General features: G+C 23.5%; 1 protein-coding gene across 1 annotated transcript in view; it reads right to left on the bottom strand.

Moving 5' to 3' along the window:
- Nucleotides 1-8,572, bottom strand: part of LOC145843430 (serine/threonine-protein phosphatase 2A 56 kDa regulatory subunit epsilon isoform-like) — a 43,218-nt gene extending 34,646 nt beyond the window's left edge. Inside the window, exons 1-6 of the mRNA XM_082950908.1 lie at nucleotides 8,392-8,572; nucleotides 6,669-6,763; nucleotides 5,246-5,347; nucleotides 4,107-4,208; nucleotides 2,390-2,482; nucleotides 1,783-1,913 (exon numbers count right to left, since the gene is read on the bottom strand). Coding sequence (XP_082807034.1) covers nucleotides 1,783-1,913; nucleotides 2,390-2,482; nucleotides 4,107-4,208; nucleotides 5,246-5,347; nucleotides 6,669-6,763; nucleotides 8,392-8,521 — 653 coding nt within the window. The 5' untranslated portion in view covers nucleotides 8,522-8,572. The remainder of the gene's footprint in view (nucleotides 1-1,782; nucleotides 1,914-2,389; nucleotides 2,483-4,106; nucleotides 4,209-5,245; nucleotides 5,348-6,668; nucleotides 6,764-8,391) is intronic.
- Nucleotides 8,573-25,340: the final 16,768 nt, after the last annotated feature.

Here is a 25,340-nt window from a genome sequence, read left to right as displayed (position 1 = left end):
AAAATTATTTCACCAAATCAGAAAAATACCGTTTAACTGATATTTGTTTTAGCGATTAATTGATTTACAACATACAAATAACTGTTTCAAAAATATTTTAAATCCATATTGATTTTTATTTTATCTGTGATTTTATTACGAAATATTTAGTTATTAAAGTATTTTTTGTAAACATACAGGAACTAACTACTTAAGTGGTATTGTTATTTTTGATGATCTAAAGTGCTGTAAATTACAATGAAAATGATTATATAAACATTTTAAAAATTATCTGGGAAAAGTTGAAGCTATTTCAAACTGAATATTTGGTTTACTTTTAATGAGTTAATAACTTAATAAATAATTTGTAATAAATAATAATTTTAAAATAAAAATTTGGTTTTGCCTTGACATAATATTTAGATTAATCAGAAAAATAAATTGAGACATTTAATAAAAACTAATACAGTAACCTTTCGCTTATTTACGCACATTTTGTCCACAGAAAAAATGCGTAAAGATACGAGAGATCGTAAAGATACGAGAGGTACCAAATATACTTACTATAATGGTGTTTTTTGATATTGCTTCTAGTTAAAAGCAGACTGGGGACTTTCCCACTTTTAACAATTTGTTTGCTTTATTTATAAATATGAAAACAAAAGATAAAACTATACATACAAATATAAAAAAAAGGATTTAAATTTATATTAAATAAAAATACTTAAAGAAAAATTTTACTAATTTACTAATAAGTAGATTTTATCTTTATTTATATGTTACTTATTTGATACTTAAGATTTATATTCTAAACTACAAAGCAAAATCAATTTATAATTAAGCATTTGTTTACAACTAAGAAATGGTGTGGTGTTTATATTAAAATCTATTTCTATAGTCTTTTACAAAAATATGCATTTGGTGCTGTAATGGATTTCTTCTTTGGAACAAAATATATAAAAAAAAAGAAAAATGTTTAATAAAAATTGTTTATAATATTATAATAAACACAATTTTTTGTCTTAAGATATAGAGAGGTGTGTTAGCATTTAAAAACATATTTAAATTTAAAAATATACAATAAACCTAATTTGTGCAATATTAAAAAAGATTTTTTTTCTTTTTTCAACTGTTTAGAATTCTAAAATGCGTAACTAAACGAGAGTGCGTAACGTCACGAGTGCGTAAAGATGCAAGAGGTTACTGTAAATAATAGAAGAAAAACAAGATTACAACTTTAATATAGGCTGACTATAAGATAAACTTACTAAATATTATTATTGTGCAATGTACAATACATTTTTACAAAATCATTTAGAAACTGTTAAGCAGCTACACAGTTGTTTTGAATTACCCAAAATAATATCTGAAAAAATACACATTGAACATTACAAAAATATAAAAGTAACAAAGTAAAGTAATGTAAAAACGTCACTACTTGTAAAAAATTACAACAATCAAAAAAAAAATATATATAAATCTTTAATGATTTAAAAACCATACAAATAAGAATATTTTTCTAATAATCATATAAAAATTAACGTAAAGAATATACTGTTCATATAATTACTTACTATCAAAACAATATAACTATTTCAAAATTAAAAGTACATAAAGTAACATATTTTATAAGTATACTTACTGCTTAAACAACAAAAAACTAAAGTAAGGAATGTTTTGCTCTCATATAACTATTTACAAACTTTATATATTTTAACATTAAAAATCTAAAGTAAGGAATATACTTTTCATATCAACTTTTATTGTTTCAACAGTTAAAAAATATTTACAATAAAAACTAACGTTAGGAATATGTTGTTCATGTGTCTCCTTATGAAAGCTCTGAGTCCGAGGAATTTTCCGTAAACTCTGTGGAGGACGGTTTTGAGAAAATCTCTTTCTCTGGGATCCTCAGTTGCGAACAGCTCCAACAGCTGTTGATTAAATGTTGGTAAGTTAAAGCAACAACAAATTAAACATTTAATTAAATTAAAATGTTTAACTTTATTCTAAATTTAAAATCAATTAAAAACAAATATCATTAAGTATAAAGGTATAAAATCTAAACATTTATATTTCGAATATAAGTAACTACAAACAACCAAAAACTCAAACTATTGTAAAATTAATAACTTTAAATGAGATTACATGTCTTATATAGACACTAGTATAATGCTTTTTAATTTACATCTAGTTTTGAAAATTGAGCACAAAACTTGAAAAACCAAGAAGTCTGACTGTACTTAATAACAAACATTTTAATTTTAAAGAATTATTTCTTGATAATTAACACCAAAAATCTGTCACAAAAATGTAACAACAAGCTAACAATTTTGTTTGTTTTGTTGCATACTTAAAATTTGATAACTAAGACTTATAGCTGTTGTAAAGAGTAACAAAATAACCATACCTGAAGCACTAGTCTCTGATCGATGTACTTTTTGGCGATTTGGTGGTTGAAATCATGATGTTCCAACATACTCAAGAACAACTCGTACACCAACTGTGGTAAATATAAAAATGTTATACAATACTGTTCAAATTTACATATAGCAATATGTTATAGTAGTTAAACTGATATATCATGAGGTATACTGTCCTGATATTCCAACATACTGAGGAACAATTCATAGACCAACTGTTAGATATAAGTTAATGTTAATTGAATGAAATGGTTGTATAGAAGTACATTGTAATAAATTACTGATTATATTTTAAAATTTTAATACTTTAATATGTTTACAATCAAACCGTGTTGTTTTAACATACTCAGCAATTGTATTGTCATACACTTAACAAAACAGTTTGCAGAAACATTTCTCAATGATCTACTGTGAACTTTTAAAAATTCAAAACCCACATAAAGATTATGTGTAATTAAACAACTAGTTAGGTTAATCAGTTCAAATTCATGGAATTTGGCCAAGATACCTTTTATGCTGGATTAATAACACATACCTGTTAACTTATAAAACTTTCAGCTAACTGTACTAGTTCTTTTCGTTACAGTAAATCAATTCACTTGTAAGTGTGGCCATAGAAACTATTTGAATTTAGTGAAAAAGTAAGAGACTATTTTTAAGTTTCAAACAATATGCAAATAATTTCTTCAATATTCTACTGTGAACTTCTTTTAAAAATCAAAACCGCATACTAACAATACTTAATAGTTTATTAATATGTTGGATTAGTACTTAATTAAAGAGCTATTTAAGTTATGTGTTTCAAATATGGAACAAGGCCAACATGCAGGATTAAAATTATGTAAATTACTAGTTCGTTTTCTTACATTAAGTTTACTTACTTGTACCTATAATAATCTATAGTACTTATTAGTTTAAGTAGTACTAGTAAAACTGTGTTTTTTTTAGAAATATCATTAAAAATACTTTTTAAACTTTAAATGGTCTTCTCTAAATATATAAAAAACTAAAAACCACATGCATATACAGTTTTAAATACAAGTTAAGTTATGCAGTTCAATTTAAATATGCAATTTGGCCAAGATACATCTTACAAGATTAATATTTTGTTACCTCTAAATACCTAACAACTTGTGGCTATTTTTATTTAAACGTTTTGATAGACTTAATCACAAACTGGCGAGAATAAGGTCACAAAGCCTCTTAAGTTAGTTTAACAAAAATGTTACATTAATGGTCACTACTTTGTATTATTTCACTTGTATGTGTGTGGCCAAGATGCCTCTAATGTGGGATTTTATTATAACTTTTAAAACTTGTTTAACTTACTTGTAAATTAGGCCAGGAAGCTTTCAATGTTGGGTTATTTTAATTATTAATAATATTTATTCTATTCACTTGTAAATCTTCTAATATTGGATTGTTTAAGTATAAAATTATTATTTATTTTATTTACTTGCAAATGTGGCCAGCTTGTATACTTGTTGAATTATTCATTGGTCTGTTTATTTTGTTTTACTTCTTACTTGTAAATTAAGCCACAAAGCTTCTAATATTGGATTATTCTAATTATTCTTATTAGTTTCATTTACTTGCAAGTGTGGCCAATAAGCTTCTAATGTTGAATTTGTTTTACTTATGGAAAGGGAGCTTCTAATGTTGGGGTATTAATTTACTAATAATATTATTAATTCTTTTATTAACCTGCAAATGAGGCCATGATGCCTCCAATGTCGGATTGTCTTCTTCAACGTCGAGTTCATAGGAATCTGTTGGAGGAAGCGCTCTGAATATGTTCCGCGTTATCTGTTAAATAAATAACAAAAAAGTTATCAAATTCAATACATTTAACATTTTATATATGCAGTTTAAAGCAGTTATAAATTATTGTAGATTATTCTACAAATGATAAAATATATTATGTGTTGTCTCTTAATAAATAACAAAAACTTTAATAAACATTTAACAGTTAGCATTTGATATATTGAGTTTGAAACAGTTGCAAATTATTGTAGATTATTCTAGAAATGATGAAATATATTATGTGTTGTCTGTTTACTAAATAAAAATAAGTTAATAAATTCAATACATTTAACAGTTAGCATTTGATATATGGAGTTTGAATCAGTTGCAAATTATTGTAGATTATTCTAGAAATGATAAAATATATCACACGTTATCTGTTCAATAAATAACAAAAAATTTAATAAACTTTTAACAGTTAGCATTTGATATATTGAGTTTGAAACAGTTGCAAATTATTGTAGATTATTCTAGAAATGATGAAATATATTATGTGTTGTCTGTTTACTAAATAAAAATAAGTTAATAAATTCAATACATTTAACAGTTAGCATTTGATATATGGAGTTTGAAACAGTTATAAATTATTGTAGATTATTCTAGAAATGATAAAATATATCATAGGTTATCTGTTTAATAAATAAAAAACTCAAATCAAATGTGTAGTTATTTATTTAGCATAGTAATATATAGCATAGCTGTATCAGATCATATAAATAAATGTTTAATAAAGTTGTAAAAATATTTTTTGTGACAATCAACATTTGAATTTTCTAATTGTCTCATATGAAAATTCACATAATATGAAATACTTTAACCTTAAACCAACTATTACTACCCCTAAGAGAATATTGTAAATTAGATGTTAATAAGATAATTAATTATATGTTATGCATCTAACTATTTGATGAACAAATTACAAGAAAGTTCATAAGAAAGTAAAATTCATAAGTACAAATACTGCTTAAACAAAAAAATCAGGAGTATATAAGATTAACAATAAGTTGTATAAAACAATTAAAAATTTTATTTCAACTAGCCATTCTGATAAGATGGGGATATATTTGTTCTGTGAGAACTTTTCTTGTGTTTGAAATGTAATCAACTATTTCGTTAAGGCAGGCTCGTTTTACTTCTTTTCCCTAAATTGATAAAAATTAAATTTATATAAACAAAAAGAAAATAACTTAATATGAAAACACAGCAAAAACTAAAAATTAAAACATATGCATTTTGTTTTGATCTTTTTTAGGTTAAGTCAAAGTCATAAATTTGTTGTTAGTAGTAAGTATATATGAAATAATTTGTGTTACTTCAAAAGTTTTAGTTCATTTAACTTTAAAGTAAATATTAACAAAATTTTACAGTAAGTAGCAAAAAAAAAATTTAGTTGTCTAAGTAGTTCATATTATTGTATTAAAAAACAAACTTGCGTTTCTTAAGTGGCAACAACTAAGTTAAAACTAAATTTTTAAATAATCCATAAGGAGTATCAAAGTTTATAAAAACATAAATGTTTGAAATAATTGTTAGTGACATTAATCTATAATAGTATTAGAGCGACTTTTATTTGACCAGTAAAAGTAAGGATATTAAAATAATTATATTTTAACTATTTTTAAACAACTAACACAATAGTATAGTAAAATAGATTAATTAACCAGAAATATGATAGTGATAACTTGCTTGATTTGATTAGTTACAATAACAAATTTGAATATTAAGATTAAATAGTTATATATTATAAATTATTGAGATGTTTAAATATTTAATAAGCTGTATTTGATTAATTACAACAAAAAATTGAATATTACATTATTTGATAGTTATAAAATAATAGTAATATCTAAATTATATATATCAACCTGTATTTGGTCAGTAATTACTAGAAAATTAAAAATAAGATCATTAGATAATTGTAAAACAATATTAATATATAAAAAGCATTTATCAACCTGTATTTTATCAGTTACTACAAGGAAATTGAATATAACATTATTTGATAATATTAAAACAATATTTTTATGTATGTAGTAATAACTTATTTGTATTTGATCAGTTACAGCAAAAAAAATTAATATAACATTATTTGATAACTGTAAAACAATATTAATATATCCAAAATATATATACCACCTGTATTTGATCAGTTACTACAAGGAAATTGAATATATTATTATTTGATAATTATAAAACAATAGTAATATATAAAAATCATATATCAACCTGTATTTGATCAGTTACTACAAGGAAATCTAATATAACATTATTTAATAATAACACATATATAGTTATAAGCTTACTTGTATTTGATCAGTTACTACAAGGAAATTGAATATAACATAATTTTATAATTATAAAACAATAAAATACCTGTATTTGATCAGTTACTACAAGGAAATTGAATATAACATTATTTGATAAAATTAAAACAATATTAATATATCAGAAATATATATCAACCTGTATTTGATCAGTTACAACAAGGAAATTGAATATAACATTGCACTGTTGGAGTTTTTTGATTAAAAGAGCTTGCTGTTCATTTGCTGGCACGTCTGTTATTAAAAATAAGTTATAGTTTTTTATTTGCTTTTACATCTGCACTTGAATTTATAAATTAGTAGTGAAGTATAATATAATATCTAACTCTCGGCCCATATGTACAAAATTTACTTGAATTTTGAAAATCTCAAAAATAAAAACACTGATAACATGTTGTTATTTATGTTTATTATAAAAGAACTTATTGCTTTTTTTAAATACATGAAAACTTGAGATGGGTGGTGCATACATTGCCGTGAGTTTTCTTAGTCTCTAAATGTACTCAAAGTTTCTATTCAACTGCAAGGTATTGCCAATGATTCCAATAAAAGTCAACTTTAAGTTACATTTGTAATATATTTTGTCTAAATCTCATTGAAAACAATACTTTTATTTGTCTTTATGTTTTCATGTATAACTAGCATTAGTTTCCATATAATAAAATTCATTGGCCATTGTTAACAGTTTGTTACAAACTTGTACGTGTTTATATATTTTTATAAACTACAAACACTTTGAGAATTTTTAACTAGTAACATCATAAAAAACTCATTTTACACTTTTCACTGATTGAAAATTTAAGCCGCAATGTTAATAAGATTAAAATTATAACAAACTAATAAAACAACGGGACTGTAATTTTGGTTTGCATATAATTTTCACAGGGTTGCCAAAGGTTTTTTTTTAAATTGACTAGGTTTTTGAAAGTACAAGTTTTTTTGTCCAATTTAAATATAAAATTTAGTTTAAGGTAGAAATGGTCTTAAATACTATGAAAATATTGAAAAGATGCTGAAATGCCAGTCTAAATGTGTTTTATATTAAATAAAAGTTAAATTTTAATATTTTGGTTTTGAGAAAACAAATAAAGAGATTTCAACTACTAGAGTAAAAATAATGAATTTATTCTTTCAAAAATTTATTTTATATTTGAATAATTTGAATATTTTCTATTTGAAAAATATTTATTTAAGCACTAACAAGGTCTTTGACCAAAACTTAGTTTGTAAAATAAATTCTTGAAAGAGTAAATTCATAAAAATTAAATGATACAAAAAAATTATTATGTATTATAAATTTTTGTACCTCATCAAAATTTAACCATTTGAAGATAGTTTAAAATTTCAGGTTTTTCTAGACTTTTTCAAAATTTCTCAAACTCACTTTTTTCTTTTTTTTTATTTTGCCCAAAATGTCAAATTCTAGGTTTTTTGGCAACACTGTTTTCATTTTTTTATGAAGTTATTTGTATTTAAAAACGTTTGCCACTTAACAATTCAAAGAAACTATCCTGAGTGGCCAAAATCTGAAAGGTTTATTCTTTCAGAATTTATTTTACAAACTAAGTTTTGGTCAAAGACCTCGTCAGTGCTTAAATAAATCTTATTCAAATAGAATTCTATTTGAAGTAAATTCTAAAATGAATATCTAAATATCTGAAATAATTTTTTTTTAATCTATTTGAATAAGATTTATTCAAGCACTGACAATGTCAATTCAAGTGACAGTATAAATACTATTAACTATTTAAATAATTGGTAAACTTTCAATTTTATTTAATAGTAATGCTTGCATTGTATTTTGATCATAACATCATTTATTTTTGATTTTTTTAATACTTTGTTTTATTTACACTTCTTACCTTTCAGTAATGCCAACGGAACTAGCTCAATATTATTTGCATTGTAATTAGATGAGCTTTGGGATTTTCTCTGCTCGGGCAGTTTATGAATGGATTTTCTTTTGAAAGCTTTTTCTTTTATACTAGACATCTTTTATTTCATATTTTCATAAAAAAACTTATTATCTAAAATTTCTGTAGAAAATTGCTATTACTTTGTTATATAATTAACTTAATTTTTTTATTTAGAACACAATTTATAAATGTACAACAATTAGCATTTAATTTCAAAATATTTTTATAAAAATAACACACTTTATTAATGTCTATAAAATAATCTTTATATTAAGAAAAAATTTGAATGAATAATAAGCTGCTGAATAAAATGTTCAAAACTTCTGAAAATTTTTTTTTATATATAAAAAGTTGAAAATATAGTAATGAATAAAAAATTTAAATTATAACTATCTTAAGCAAAACATTCGAATGGTTTTGTTCAATTTGCATATTGGACTAAATAATGTTTAAATAAAAGTACAATCTCTTCTATAAACATATAATCTTTAAGACTAGAACTTAAAGTACCAAAAGTAATTACTTAATTTTACATCATGTCATTTTAAATTAGCCTGATTAGTTCTGATAAGTATATTTTTATGTCAGTCACTTAAGAACATTCTTTTAATCTGATCAATTTGTTTTTTGAAAATAAGTAAAACTTTTAGTATGTATAAAAAACTTTGAAAAATTATAACTAAGATATTATAAACCAAATAAGTATAATTAAATAAAAGTAATCAATATAACTCTAAAATTTTAAGCAGCTTGAATAACTTTCTATTCAGATATTTTTCTCAAAACCAATGTACTTTACTTTATAGTTAACATTATACTTTTACAAACCTACACAAGTATGTTAAGACTAATATACTATCACTTTTGTTCTTAACAGAAAAAATATGTTTAATCATTGAATAACTAATTTAAATGAAACACTAACTTGGCATGTAAACATTCAAATACAAAAAACTATTATAAAAAATGAATTGATTGAAATTTTTAAATAGGCTATCTGATCTTTTTAGTTGAAGTGATCATATCTATAACTACAGCATAGGATTATAGTGTCTTTAAAAAATCTTTAAAAATGTAGGTTATAGGGAGGTCAACTAAGTTTTTTATAAGTTTGTCTTATTTTGTAAATTTTTACCTCAGCTTCCAGGTATTTTGTAAGCTTACCAAAATTTTAAGTAAATTTTTACATATGAGGGAGTCAGTGGGTTAAATAACAGGGTTGCCACTCGTTTTTTCAAAAGTTTTTCCAGGTTTTTCAAATTTCTTCCAGGATTTTAAAACTACACATTTTTGGGTCTATTTTTAGTTTTAAGTTAAATTTAAGGTAAGAAACTGTGTTAAATAGTATAAAAAGATTGAAAAGATACTGTAAAGCTACTTAAAATGTGTTTTTTAATAAAAAAAAAATTGATAATGACTTTAATTTTTTATCTATATGATAAATTTTTTGAGTGAAACAGAAACTTTACTACTGAAGATGTTAAAGTTCTTAAAAATTCCAGGTTTTTCCAGATTTTTTTTCAAAATTTCTTAAATTCCAGGTTTTTCCAGGTGTTTTTTGCCTAAATTGTCAAATTCCAGGTTTTTCCAGGATTTCAGGTAAAGTGGCAACCCTGAAATAAGTATGATAGAAGCAAACTAAAAAGATTATAAAGACTTTTCACTTAAAATATATTCTTCTATTTTAAAATTCAAGTTTTTACTTTTTGTCATTCATTATTTTGTTTTTTGTGATGTGAGGAAGTTTTTATAATTTAGAGAAAAAATCCAAACAGAAAATTTTTGGGTTGATTTTCAAGGTATTTATTTCCTTTTAGTGGTCAATTTTCTTCTTAAATATACTGTAGAAAAAATTAAACACTACTAAATTCAGATTTTCTTTAAATTTATCTGAAAAAAAAAATAATAAACTTTTAGTGAATTTCTGATAAAAATGTCAACAAAAGACAGTACTTCAAGCTTTTTACACAACTTACCACATCTCTAAAACGTATTGAAACTTTTATAGTCCAAAAGGTGATTTACAGTTCATACTTTAAGGCCTTATACAAGAAACAAGATATAAATTGTAGAAAAAAATTATCCCCCATCAGCCTTAACTTTCTTTTAAACATTATAGCCTAAGTTATTAACAAAGTGTAATATTAAATAAGTGTAAAGTTATTAATAAAAACAACAATATTTTAAATTTGAAAGGCATAGGAGGTTCCAACATTTTTTTTCACTAAAATTTACATTAGACCTTATATGAAAGCTCTAATTATATAGTATAAGATACTTTTCACAGAATAATAAAAAAATTGTTAACTTTTGAGATATCATCAGTTGCGCATAAAGTTTTCAATACAAACAGGAAAAAAGTTTCAGCCAATTTTCTTGGAATTTTGATAAATTCACTAAAAATATATCTTCTCCTTCATTTTTTGGCCCATTAACTTCAAACTTTCAGAAAATGTTCCTTGCATTAATAGAAAGATCCTTATTGTAAGAACTTTAAAAAAATTAAAAAGGATTTTATGTCATAAAAAACATTGTAGACAATATAAAAAAAAGTCCTACCATAAAAATGTTTATTATTTAGTTTATATTAAAGTGAGAAAGTTTCAGAAAGATTGCTTAAAAACTGTAGGAGAAGATATATATCTAATAAAACCGTCTTTTTTTGCCTTTTTATTTTGGTCCTTCCATGAGAATCCTATTTAGTTTTCCAACTTTGAACCCTATACTCTCAAAAAATGATTTAAAATATACAAAAGGGTAAAAAGCAACTGCTTGATAAGTTAAAGATAATTAAAATAAGATCAACATGTTATAAAAAAAGTAAGCCCCCTGGCCAATGCCCTTAAGAATAGGTGTGAGAAAAAAAATTATTAAGGTTATTGTTTGTAAAAATCAGTGGTTATAAACAATAAGTTTTAAAAATCTACTGTTACAAAGCACCAGTAAACTAATATACATTAATCTACTTGAGTATTTTTTAAATGGTTTAAGACCATTGTACTTGAAATTTAAACCTTTTTTAAAAAAAAAGTTTTAAACTTAACTTTTTATTTTTTACCAGCTACTTTTATAATATAACAAATATAGTATAACATAGCTATTGCATATATATTATTATATTATAGTTATTATATATATATATATATATAACTTTTGTTTTGTTGACATTTTGAGAACAGGGAAAAAGTACAATCATAAATTAAATTAAAATAGAGCAGGGTTTCAAAAATGGACAATTTTAGCTGTCAGGGGGCAATAAAAAGTAAGCAGAAAAGTAAAAAAGCAATTTATGTGTAAAGAAAAATATCAAGTAAAAAGAGGAAAATTATTTTCTAAATTTCTGCCAAGAAGTGCTTATTAAAATTAGTTTGATAAACCATTAAAATAGGATTATAGAAAAAACAGTGGTCCATACATATATTAAAAAAATTACTAAAAAAGATAAAAATATGTACAATTGAACGTTAACAACATTCTAAATTCATTCTGAAAAAAAAGATATGTCTACTTATTATTGAAAGTTTTGTTCTTGAAATTAATTAAATATTTAGTAAGTTTTTATTAATTTAATATTTTTTTTGTGCATAACCTATTAATTAAAGGCATAGGGGGTTAACCACCTTTTTCACAATTTGATTATGTTTTATATAGTTTTAACTAAGCTACAAGATGCTTTTTACAGATTTTGAAAATTCAAAATAATTTATGAGATAAAGCCGGTCAAAGTCTGAACCAACAATAGCTCTTTATGGGAGGCACAAACTAAAACTGCAAATAACTTGAAATCACAAAAAATCTAACTCTTCCTATGCTTTTTTGAGATAAACACTTCAAACTTTCAGGAAATGATCCTTGAAATAATTAGAAAGTTCTGTTGGAACAAAATTTAAAAAAATTAAAACTTAATACAAAAAATAAAAATAAAAAGGATTTTTTGTTTATCTGAAATTTTTTTTTTCAGTCTTTAAATTTTGTTCCAACAGAACTTTCTAAATATTCCAAGGAACTATTCCTGAAAATTTGAGGTATTTATCTCAAAAAAAATAGGACAAGATAGATTTTTAAGGATTTCTAGTTATACTTTTTCAAAATTTCATAAATTCCAAGTTTTTCCAGGATTACAAGTTTTATGGCCACCCTGCCTACATCATTTGAGTTAATGCCTTAAATTTTTAGAAATAGTTTTTTAATGTCAAATAATAAACTTTGTAAAAAATTTAAAAATTTACAATAAAAAATTTTATTATCAAAAAAAAGAACAATTTTTTATTTATTTTGAATATACAATTCAAAATTTTATCAATTCTTTACTACAACTTTTTTTGCAAGGAACATTTTCTAAAAATTAGATGTTCTTATCTCAAAAAAACTTTAAAAGTGATAGATTTTTGGTGATTTTTATTACTCACCACTTTAGATTTCTCTTACCTATGGCCTTAAAGACAATACTGCATAATTAAGACAATGAAGTTGATTAAGTAATTTTAAGTTAGAGGCCATAAATATGCTAAAGATAACTTTAGAACAAAAATGATAATTTGAAAAAATATTTCACACATATCCAAAAACAATTAAAAATGGGTCAAGTGCTTTGATAACAAAAGAATCTTTTACTCACTTGAAAATTACTAAGCTTATTGTACATTGACAAAAACAATTAATTCAAAAAGGATACTTTGTTATTTTTTACATATTTAATTTTTAACTTGCAAGCAATTAGTTTGAAAGACTTGAAGAGCATTTTTTACTATTCACATGAGCAATCCATTACCAATGTAAACAAAACAATCCTTTCTATGGTGCTCACTAAAGCCAAGTTGAAAAAGGGAAAATTGTTATCAATCAGGCATTTTGCCAGGGTATGGATGGCCTTACTTTTTAAATAAAAATTAAACTACAGAATATAAAAGTTTTTTGATGATATAAATTAATACCTCATAATACTTTGAAACCTAATAAATCATTAATTTGTTTGATAAGTCTCTATCAGTGTTATATTTATTAATTTCAAGTGTTACTCAAGATCTTTTCATGTACCAAGGTCATTGGACCAAAATTTTTTTTGAACATCTTTTTAATTTTTTTAAAAATTTATCATTATAAACTTCAATTTATTTTTCAGTTTTAGTTTAAAACTTTTTGAAAGTACTGCATAGTTTTAAAGTCTGCTATATAGTATTTGTTTTCTAGGCTTTATCATAACAACCATGTCGTAAAATATAAGGCATGAATTAATGTAGATTATAGTGATAAAATAAGCAAGTTCTTGCTTTTTGGAATTTAAATACTAAGTTTTATAATCTTTTAAAAATTTTATACGTTCCAATTTTACTCTAAAAAAAATTTTTTGTAACAATTAGGTAAAATTATGTTTTTTTTTACTTAAAATAAATAATATTTTTATTCAAAAATCTAGTTAGTAAAAATAAATATGTAGAACATTTAAATAAACAATAACTGAAGTATAAAACTTTGTAAAAATTTTAATTAAACTTCATTTTAGAAATGTATCAACGTACAATATTTTCGTGTAGTTCAAAAACTTTTTTCATAAGCATTTTGCAGATAGTGAAGTAAAAATATTACAAAATTAATTATAATATTTACTGTTATGCAGATCATAATAGGAGTACTTCAGTATGACGCAGGGTTTTTTTAAGTAGGTGATGTTGCCTTTTTGGGAAATTTTTGGTTATCTGAAGAAATACGTAGTGATTGAAAAATTAGTAAATAACTGACTAATTTCAACTTTAGTTTAAAAATGCATTTAAAACATGTTTTCTAACACTGTTTTCTAAAACATGTAACAACAGAACACTGTTAACTGCCCAATTAAAAGTAGCATACATCTTAATAAAATATAATATATGTTAACAATAATTTATTTATAAATTTTATATTATTTATTAGTCGATTTTAAACAACATAAGTGTTTTATGGATATGTTTTTTGATGTACACCTAACACTTAAAAAAAATTATCAATATAGCTCTTTTAGTTTAAGCAGCTATACAAATTTAACAATTTACAGATAAATAAAACTATTCGTTTTAAACCATATAAATATGTGACTAACTGTTTTTATTAAAATTTTGTTCATACTTAACTATTAAATAAAAATATTTATACAGAAAAACAAATTTTAAATAGTTATTAAGGTTTATTCAACTTTTCAATGCGGTCTGCGATGTATTTGAAATATATTTTGTTGTTAAAACTTTTAATTACCTTTTTATGACAATTACTAATGATGTATTATCTCGTACTCAGTCCCATTTAGAATACTTAAAACTTGTTATTTAGTATTATAAAGAATAATACTAAATATAATTTGTATATCAATGTATATCAATTTTTTAAATTTTACCCAGAAACGGTCTTCGTACTGTACCCCGCTCAGTTAGATCTCAGAAGCGGTTTCTCGCGATTATTCCTGCCTGATGAGTCTTAGTAAGGACGAAACCGGTCGTAGGTTGTCGCGGATGCTGTTGTTGTTAATCGTGCAGTAAAATTCATTATTTAATACTGTTACATTGTTCACATTTTAATACGGGCCGCAGTTTCAATACCCTTTATTAAGTTTTAACGGTTTTAGTTTTTATCGTAGTATAAACATTATTAATAAACTTTTTAATTTGGTTTTACTTCTAGTCTTTACTATTCTAAATGCTGCAAAGATTTAAATTATTTAAACTATCACTTAATTATCATCAAATACACATTAAGATATAAGTTTAAGATAATATTTTCATTAAAAATAATTATTTTAGATATAGTTTCTTTATACCTTTAGTATTTAGTTTAGGAAGCGTTTGTGTTCCAACTGTATTAAGTTACACAGGTTTTATTTTTTCATGTTCTGTTCGAAACAATTGTAAGTCAAAGTACTTTTAATAAATAATATTTTGGTATAAATAATATGACAATACTTATGATAACCTTATAAAATGACTGAGTTTAAAAACTGTTGCTTCTATAAAAGCTAATTCCAAATTAAAAATAGCACTAAAAATAGTTGTAACTTAAAACTGTTGTACTTGAAACGATTTTAATTTAAAGAAAATATTGAATTAGAAGAAAACACATCAACACAAATATGAAAGTTTTATGAGACTGATATGTTAAATATCATTAGTACTAATAGATACATACTGTTTTGATAGTTTTTGATATTACAACTTACATTATATCGTTAACTTATTATTTTTCGAACATTTCAAAAGTTATTTTGTTTAACTGTTATAAACCACAAAAAAAAGACAAACTAAAAGATTTTATGGAACTTCTAAAAAAATAATTATCATCATAACAAAATTTGAATCTTAATTGTCGCTTAAAAATCATTGTTAACATGTGCAGAGGAATAAAAAACATTTTAAATTATCGTTTTTTATCATTACTTACCATGGTAGCTTGGCTCAATCGGCTTATATTTAGAAGTCATGTAATCTTTTAAAATAAACTGATAAACTCATTTTAAAACCAAAAGATTAAAAATGTTTAAAAAATATAACAACTTATATTATTACTTAACTTATTGGTCTGTAAAATTTATGGTCACGCTTAATATTATGGCGTTTAAAAGTAAGCAAATACTTAAACAGGAAAATATTCTAAATATCTATTTAAAAAGCTGATTAGTAAAGGCTTGATAGAAAAAACTGGATTTTTTTTAAAATTTGCATTCTTCACATTTGTTAGCCAATCATGATAAAAACTAAACTATATTTTGTTGATTTGAGATAAAGCATTATTTTTGTGAAACTCCATGTTTAAAGATTTTTTAAATTATATTTTATAAACCCGATATTACTGTTTAAAATTTAAAGATTAATTTTACTTTTTTGCACACTAAAATTTTTTAACATCAAAAAATTAAAGGGTTTGCAAAAAAAAACTTATACTTTTGCTTTATAACTCTTATAGGCAATAAAACACTGCTTGTTATAACAGTATTAGAAACAAATAAGTTTTACGCTGTTCTCAAAACAGCGTGCTAAACAATTGCAATTCAGGTTCACGGTTTGCATCGAGCGTAAAAGAGCGTTTGTTCTTTTCTTTATATCTGCATAGCAAAATTAAGCGTTTGTGTTGTTTTTAATGACGTCACGGAGCGATATTAAATGTCATTTGCGTTCCTTTTCAAAAAATAATAAAACTGTATTTGTGAAAATTACAGCTTTGATGTTAGAACTAAAACTTATTTATTTTAATACTAATAGTCTTCTGTATTTGAACTAGCTTATTTTATGTGAATCTTAATTTTTGTACGTATGAAAAAGATCTTAATAATTCTAAAATTCGAGCATATTTTTTTGATTAAAAATGACTAAAACTAAAGCAATCAGTTATATAAACATTTGTCTAGTTTGTTGAATATTTTAATGTTAGCAAGTAAATTATAAAGATTTCCTAATTGATTTATATTTTAAAAACCTTTTTTTGTCAAAACTGAAAGTTATATAAAATAAAAAAATTAAATTAGTGTCAGCAGAAATAACCAAACAAATATAATTCATATTATTTATTAGAAATATATTAATATAATTTAGTTATATGTAACTTGAAGAAGATTTATAAAGATCAAACAAAAGTCTTAGTTGATTTAGTTTAAATTAAAAACCAACAAAATCACTTTGACCTAAAAATAATTGTTGCAACTAATGTTATATTTAATTAAATTTTAAACATTTAAAAGTTAAGCAAAGATAAACTTTAATTTTCAAACAACCAAGCCACACGCAAGAGTTTATAAATAAGTAATAGATTAAAATAAACAAAATGTAAATTTGAGCGTTTGTTAACAAATATCTGAGCGAAACAACTTCACTGGAATAAATGATAACAACAAATTAAACATTGTTCGTTCTTTATTGCACTAACACATGTTTCTGTGTGTCTTAACACACTTCAACGGAGCTATGAAAATCAATAGAATACTGTAACAATGTATTTTCTTGATTTCTATAGCTCCGTTGATTTGGGTTTATTCGTTAACACACAGAAATATGCGTTAGTGTAATAAAAAAAGAGTTCTGTTTAGTTTGTTACAAATACAAAAAAAATCTAGTTAACACACCTCATAACTTTTAACCAATAGATTTTATGGAAATACTTTGAAAGCACTTTTGCTTGTTTAATATTTTGAAACTTTAAGTGACTCACAACCAACATTCTTGAATACATTGATTTTTAAACGTCAATTTTAAAGTTAATAATTTAAATAAACGACCTTGGATATAGAAGATCATAGTTAAGCAGTGTCACTTATTTATTTTTGTTCTTATTCAAAATTTTACGACACAATAAAACTAAACATTTTTGAAGAAAAATTTTAAAAGTTTTATGTTTAATCAAGATTTACTTAAAGTATGTTTGAAAAAAATACTTTAGACTAACAATCAGTTGCTACAGATACTTTTTTATTTTCAAAAATTATTTAGAATACTTCTTTTTCAATAAAATGGTAAAAAAAAATTAAAATATAAATCATTGATCTATCAAAATTCAAAAATGCTTCTGTTTGTCTGCAGATGATAATTTTTAAAGAAATATTTTTTTATCAAAATGTACTCAGTAAGCAAGCGTTTTCGTTTTCACCTAGTGACATAACAAGGTGAATCCCATTGTTATTTTATATTTATATATATAGTTATTTAGTTTGTTCAATTTTTTATTAATTACCGTATTTCACTTTAATTAAAAAAATTGCCAGTCAATAAGTTTTATACTTTTTTTTTTTTATATTATTTTGTATCAAGTACAATGTAGCAATACAACAGTTTTGCTTGATTTATATTCATTTAAAAGCCAACAGATTGCGTTTAACTTTTCTAATAGTTATAGTAAAAAAGTTATTAATGAAATTTGTAAAATGTTGATTAATCAACATTTAAAAATTCAATTGTTCTTTCCAAATACCATTATCGCATTAAAACCACTACCAACAAACTGAAAAGAAATACAACATATTAAAAGTTAAGATGTTTTAAGCCCTCAATAAATTGGTTCACTTTTAGTTTTGGTTTTGGGTACTTTAAGACGTTTTATTATAAACCGGGTAACTTGTTTCAAACTTCTGTTATGTTACAAAGTGTTAAAACTTTATACCAAAAAAACTTTTAGTAGTAATTTTTCTATAGTCAATCAAGTTTTAATTAAAGCACCTTCAACTAAAAATGTTTTAGATTTCGTTGCAACACAAACTTTTTTGTCTTGAAACATTGTGTTTAAAATAGTAAGTACAAAATGCATTATTACGTATTAAATGTCTTTTTTTTTGTTTAGCAATAACATATTTTAACCATCCCACTTGGGAGGCTCAAAACCTATTAACTTAAGTGATCTTAAGTGGTGATTATTAACAAATATTATTCCTTATATATGAAAAATATTTTCCATCCAGCATTTGTGAGTTTTTTTATTACGTCACAAAGATATTTGAGTACAAACATTATAAAGTGCGTCTTAATTAAAATTGGCTACAGCTTGCTTATCAGCTATTTATTTCTTAATACTTTATGAAATTTTAGCTAGCTTTTTTGCTTATTTATTAGTTTGACACTTAATACTATTTTTTAGGCTTGAAAAAAAAGAAAATTCCAGCCTAAAAACTTGTCGCAATTTTTAAACGCATTTTTTAATGTTAGACTTTCTCAATTAAGTTGTCAAACGAAAAAAAGTACTATTTCAAAGTATCAAGTAAATAAAACTTTTAGTTTTTTTTCAATTTAGCAACTAGTCGTAAGTAAACTGAACAAACAAATAATTTTATTTTTAATAAATTCGTTAGTTCTGTAAATTGAAAAATAAAATTAGAAATTTGTTAGTTTAATCATATTATTCTATTTTAGTTTGTTCAATTTTTTTAATGTAATGTTAACAGAAGATGCACCTAAATTATTCAAAATTTATTTCTAAAATATTTAAGTGATCATGTAGTCATAGTATTTTAACAATACTACTCAAACGTATTATCTTTTGATTTTTTGTAAAAACTAATAATTACCAAATTTAAAAACTGCATAGTTTCTTTTGACAAAATAGTTTGGTTTCTGATTTGTAGATTTTTTTCTTATAAGTTTTATTAAAAAATTCGTTTTAAAGTTTATAACTAGTTGGTTTTTAAATTTACTTCTGTTTGTTAATTGTTAAGATTAGTTTTACATAACTATACTATATTTTATTTTTATTTTAAAAAACTGCAAGTTTATATAATTTAATTAAATAGTTTATTAAGCAATATATTTAATGTTGTTGTTTAAATTGTTTATTTGCTAGTACTATATTTATTAAAACTAAAATAAAAATTTTTGAGACAACTAATTTGTGTTTGCTTTTTTGCTTAAAGTCACTGTTACAAAAGTGTTTAATTGTTGTACAATGATAAATTTATCTAAAAAATTTTAATGCTGTTTAAGTTTTTTTTTTTTTTTTTGAAAGTTATTTGACATTGACATACTTAATGTTCAAAAAATGATTTTTTATTGAGTTTCAGAGTCTCACAAATAAAAATTTGCACTAAAAATTAATAAAGTTAATTAAAATAATGCCTCGTGTTTTTAAAATGTCACTAACAGACTTTTAAAACCGTTTTTTGTTTATATCAAATATTTATTGACTAATTTGTTAAACTATCAGTTTATTTTGAGTTATTAAGCGTATAAGTAAAACTGTAGAATCATTTGTAAAACTTTAGCAACCAAATAAATATTGTTAGTTAATAAAACAAAGATTTATTCCAATGCTACGTAAGTAAAATAAATATTTTTTTTACGATTACCATTCTAGCACCCGCAGAGATATTGTCAAAAAAAAAACTTTGTTCATTTTACGTTGTGTTCGTGACAACGTTTTAAATTCAAGATGTTCTTACTTTAATTTATTAAGTACTTTTCAATTTTTAGTTTTTATTATATTCATAACTCACCAACGTGTGTTTGCTCGCATTCGACAATGACGTCACTGAGCTCCTAAAAATATTTGTATTTTGCGACAAATCATATTATCCATTCATCTAACTTGTTATATTTGTCACACAATTGTATATTAGTTGCTTGAGTTGTCAATTACGATTGTTTTAAAATAAATAGCGTGTCTTTTGAACAGCACAAATTTTTTTCTAATAAGTACGCTGTTTGTTTTTGTTGTTGATATAAATAAATGTGTCGCAATAAATTTATATACTTTTAAAAATCTGGACAAGAAAAAAAAATATTCTTGTTGTATTTTAACCTTTTAGTAACACTAGGTTGTAATAGGCTGGTTCATTCTATAAAATACTTTTAATTACAGTCACTAAACCAGTTTTAGTTTTATTCAATACATCAGTTTTAATTTTACAGAAGATATCATAGTTTTTTTAGTAGTAACTTGCATTTAAAAAGTAACCGCTAGTTTTTTGCAACATTAAACCATTAAAACAAAAAAAATAGTTAACTTTAGTTAACACGAGCAAAAATAGTTGAACGAAGAGAAATAAAAATAACTTTTTAGTCGATAGTAATTTAAACGGATCGTAGCAGCAGAGTGTGAATACAGCTGTGTTAGAAAACTTTAATTGCACCAACATATTTAGTAAGCTACTTTGCAATCAAAAGTATATACTATTTCAGGTGTTAATTATTAGTTTATTATTGTAGGTAGTCGTAATACTTATACCATGTTAAGTTTACAAATTGAACGTGAATGCAACTGAACGACCAAATGACTTAAAGTTATTAAAATTCTTATTTCTTTAGAAAAACATAATTTATTTGTTTGGTTATTATATTATGTCTTAATCAAATCTAACTAATCTATCTTTTAAAAACTTTTTTTAAGTTGTCAATTTCAAGTAATATTGTTAGAAATTGCTTCTAAACAGTTACTAAAACTAATTTTTCAATTAATTTAATCGCTATATGTTATGGCTAGTTTATCTTAAGTTTATCTCAATTAAGAAATATAAATTTTAGTAGAATTGAAAAACAACTGTATTACACTTTTTTAATTGGTCTTAAACATAATATAACTTGTTTTATGAAATTAAAAGCGTAGAATAATTGTTAGCTCTAACATGCTTTTATTTTTTACATAAACAAAACTACAACTAACTTCACATTAACATTAACTAACTTCACATTAACATTAACTAACTTCACAAGTGTTTAACAAAGAAGTTTTAATGTTCATTTGTTTGTTTTCAAAAACTGTATTACAAGTTATGACATTAAACTTCAAACTAAATTTGGTTGTGTTAATTTTATGAGCTAAAAAAATACAAGCTTTTTATTGATGATTTAAAAACTTATATAGGCTCATGTAAAAATAAATAAAACAATTGAATCTTACTCAAATCTATGTATATAATGTAACACCACTTTGTTAAGCAAACTTGAGTTTGCAAAAAAAATGGTATCTTAAAAAGATAGACTAATGTGCATATTTCATAATTTTTGAATAACTTTGAAAACTATTACTTTTAATAATTTTTTATCAAAAAATTATTAATTTATAAGTTAGTATATAATTACTTGAACGTTTTTTTTGTAGGTCAAAAACGCTCAATTAGTTCTCCCTTTAGTTTATTGCAATTTAAAAAAAAAATCTGTTTTGAAAGTTTAGAAACTATAGAACACTTTTATTTAATCTGTAAAAGTAATGCTTTGGTATATCTTCTTTTTTTAGCTTAAGAAATAAGCAGTGTATTATCAAAAGTAAGTTACTTTTAACAAATTAAGTGAGCTAATTTTAACTGTGAACATAGGTTTAAATTCATAAGCTAGCCTTGGACTATTAAATTTAATCTGATAATTTAAGTGCGCAAAATTGTTCTTTTTTGATACTGATAACAAATTACTAATAACTTTATATTAAGTAGAACTAACCCATTGACGGTTTAAAAATTCATTTAATTTTTATAACTTATGATATTATGTTGAGCGAATTTTATAATTTTGAGAACAATTTGTAAAACTAGTTATACAAACTTACCACAGTCTAGAATTAGAAAACAACTAGTATTTTTTTTGTATATAAATCTCCTTTTTTTCTCAAAAACATGAAAATTAAATCGAATGGCTATGATTTAAGATGGAATAAAGTTTTTATGACAACAAACCTATTATCGTTAAAAATTTACTGGGTTTATTTAGATTAAACAACAGTTTCAAGTCGGTTGTAATCAAGTGTATCTAGTCTTTAGGAAAACCTAGGGAATGCAAAAGATAACACAATTTTTGGTGTTTACATATTAGTTTTACAATTTTTTATACAGTTGAATTGGTCTATTCAAAAATTAGTTCCCTAATAAACACATTCAAGTACTTGGGTTTGTGCGTTTTTATGAAACCAACATACTAGTTTTATTTGGGTATGTAACCATCTATTGATCTTAAGTTTATACAAGTCTATCATTAATTATCTATTTATTTCTTAACTCACATTCATATTTTAATCTATCTACTTATCACCTTATATTTGCCATTATCTATTTTAATACTTTTATGAATTCCCAAAACCCTAAATTTTGATATATTTTAGTTAAAAGCGTATATGTGTTGTGATACATTCTGAAACAAGTAGCTTTTTTTTGCATACAAAAAGGAAATTTAAGAAACCATAAAAATAATAGTCTGTTAAGTTCTAAGTGGCCAGAATTCATGAAAAAAAAAAGTTTACAATATTATACTAACTTCGTCTTTCTTAACTTAAAACTTCATGATCAAGTAATTTTGTGGCGATTTTATATAAAAGTCTGGCAATGATGCCATAAAACATTAAATTTATCAAACTGTGTATGTAGTATTATGTTTTATTAAACGAAAGACGCTCAAATACTTGATCCTAGAACCTGGTGCACTAATAACCTTTCGGTTATTGAGTCGCACACCACAGATACTTTTTAACGTCTTATCAAGGACGTAACTAAAAAGTAGTAACTTTAGTTAATAAATAGTTAGTACTGATCTAAATAAATGATAGTTAACAATGAATTCAAATTTGAAATTTAAAAGTTAAAAACGCAAATTTTAGAAATTTTAATTTAAGTTTAACACAGATAACTACAATTGAAAACAAATTCAAATTACAGAGCTGATGTACGGATATACTTTTGTACGTAATTTTAATTAAAATACCAGGGAGCCGCTATGTATAGATCATTGTTTTCGTGAAAATCATTTATTATTTTATTTGAAATTTATACAAAATTTTTGTAAAGTTAAGTCTGTAAGTTATTTTTATTTTTTAAATAATAATCAGTAGATTTAATGCTCAAAGAAGTTTTTTTATAAATGCGTGTTTTAAAACCAGTGACATAACTGACCTAAATATATTTAAAATGCAATAAAGAAATTATGACCTAAAGTTTACTTTTGATTGAGAACTTTGCTTTAAGTTAACTTTCCATATATATTTAGTAACAATAACAAAGTTCCATAATTAGAATTGCAAAAAAAATTGTTGGAAAGTATATACTATAATACATTGTAAAGCATATTCGAGCAAACGTAAAAGACAATTAACAAAAAAATCTAGTTGTTCTGCAAAGAATTTTTTACAATGTTGTTATTTTTGTAACATTTTGGTAAACCGGTATTAGAGTTCTAAATTCATACATTTTTACTTAATTAAACAAAATATAATAAATCACTTTTTAGAAAAACACATGAAACAAATACTTGATTTTTTTTTCTACAAATCTGAATAAATTTACTGATCTCTACTACTGTGGTGTACAATTCGATAACCGAAAGGTTTTTCGTACACCAGACTAGGTCCTTAGTCCAAACTTTTTGAGCGCTTCTTTTATCGGTCAATAAACAATATAAAATAAATGGTCATTCTATATCTAATTTTTCTTAAGCTTAGTTGTAAAAGGCTCACAATAGCTATTAAAATTACAAAATCGGAAAAATATAAAACAGTCGATCACAATTTTTAGTTCACTTTTTGCTACAAAATCGATATTTTACTGTTCGGTTTTTATTATGGGGATAATTGTTAAAAATTAAAAGTAAATTTTGTGTAGGTAAAGTATATAGAGAAAAGTTTAGGCGCATAAAAAAATATTTTGTGTGATAATTTAAGTTGTGCTGAAATTCTATCTGAGGTAAAACCGACTTGGAATTAATTGATTTTATTTTAATAAAACTACATGGAATCAAAAAAGGTCTGTGGAAGTTTTTATTTTCATATTTTCAAATTAACTTCACAACTTAAAGTTTATGTACTGGCCTTTTATATGACAGTGTAATTTTTTTAGTATAATTTGATTGGTTATTATAGATCAAAGGGATCTTATTTAGAAGAAAAAAATGTTTTAAAAGTTTACAATTGTTTCTTACTAACGATGCCAATTTAGTAGCCTTAAATTTGATAAATAATGCTTAAAATCATTTTGTACACTTATGATATTTTTTTTGATAAGTATACAAAATAACTGTAATTTTAACTGCACCAAATAAAACCTAATTTTTGCAATAATAAAAATATACTTGCTTTTGAAGTTAGGTTTTAAAAGATTATTCTTGTAAGAATAAGCTTTTCCTTATTCAACATACTTAAAATTATCACTCACTGATTACTGTGTAGTCCAAGATTTTTTCATTCCAGTTTTAAGTTTTATGGGCATAGAAAAATTTTTACAAGTAACATAACTAGCAAACATAAACAGTACAGAAACTATCCTTAGATTTATGCCTTTTTTTTTATAGCAGTGATAGATTGATTTAAAAACTCAAGTTTTGGTAAAAAAAATCTTTAAATATGTTTTTTTTTTAAACCAATAACTGATTAATCATACATTTTTATACATTATACAGTGTAATAAAATTATGAAAAAATCAATTAAAGTTTATAAAGTGTTTTTTAAAAAAACTATACATTTTTTTAACTGTAGACTACTAGATATT

This window comes from Thalia democratica, chromosome 8 (assembly GCF_965202585.1).
Source record: "Thalia democratica chromosome 8, ktThaDemo2.hap1.1, whole genome shotgun sequence".
Lineage (NCBI taxonomy): Eukaryota > Metazoa > Chordata > Thaliacea > Salpida > Salpidae > Thalia > Thalia democratica.
Note: the sequence above shows the minus strand (reverse complement) of the source record. Positions and strands in the feature narration are given on the sequence as shown.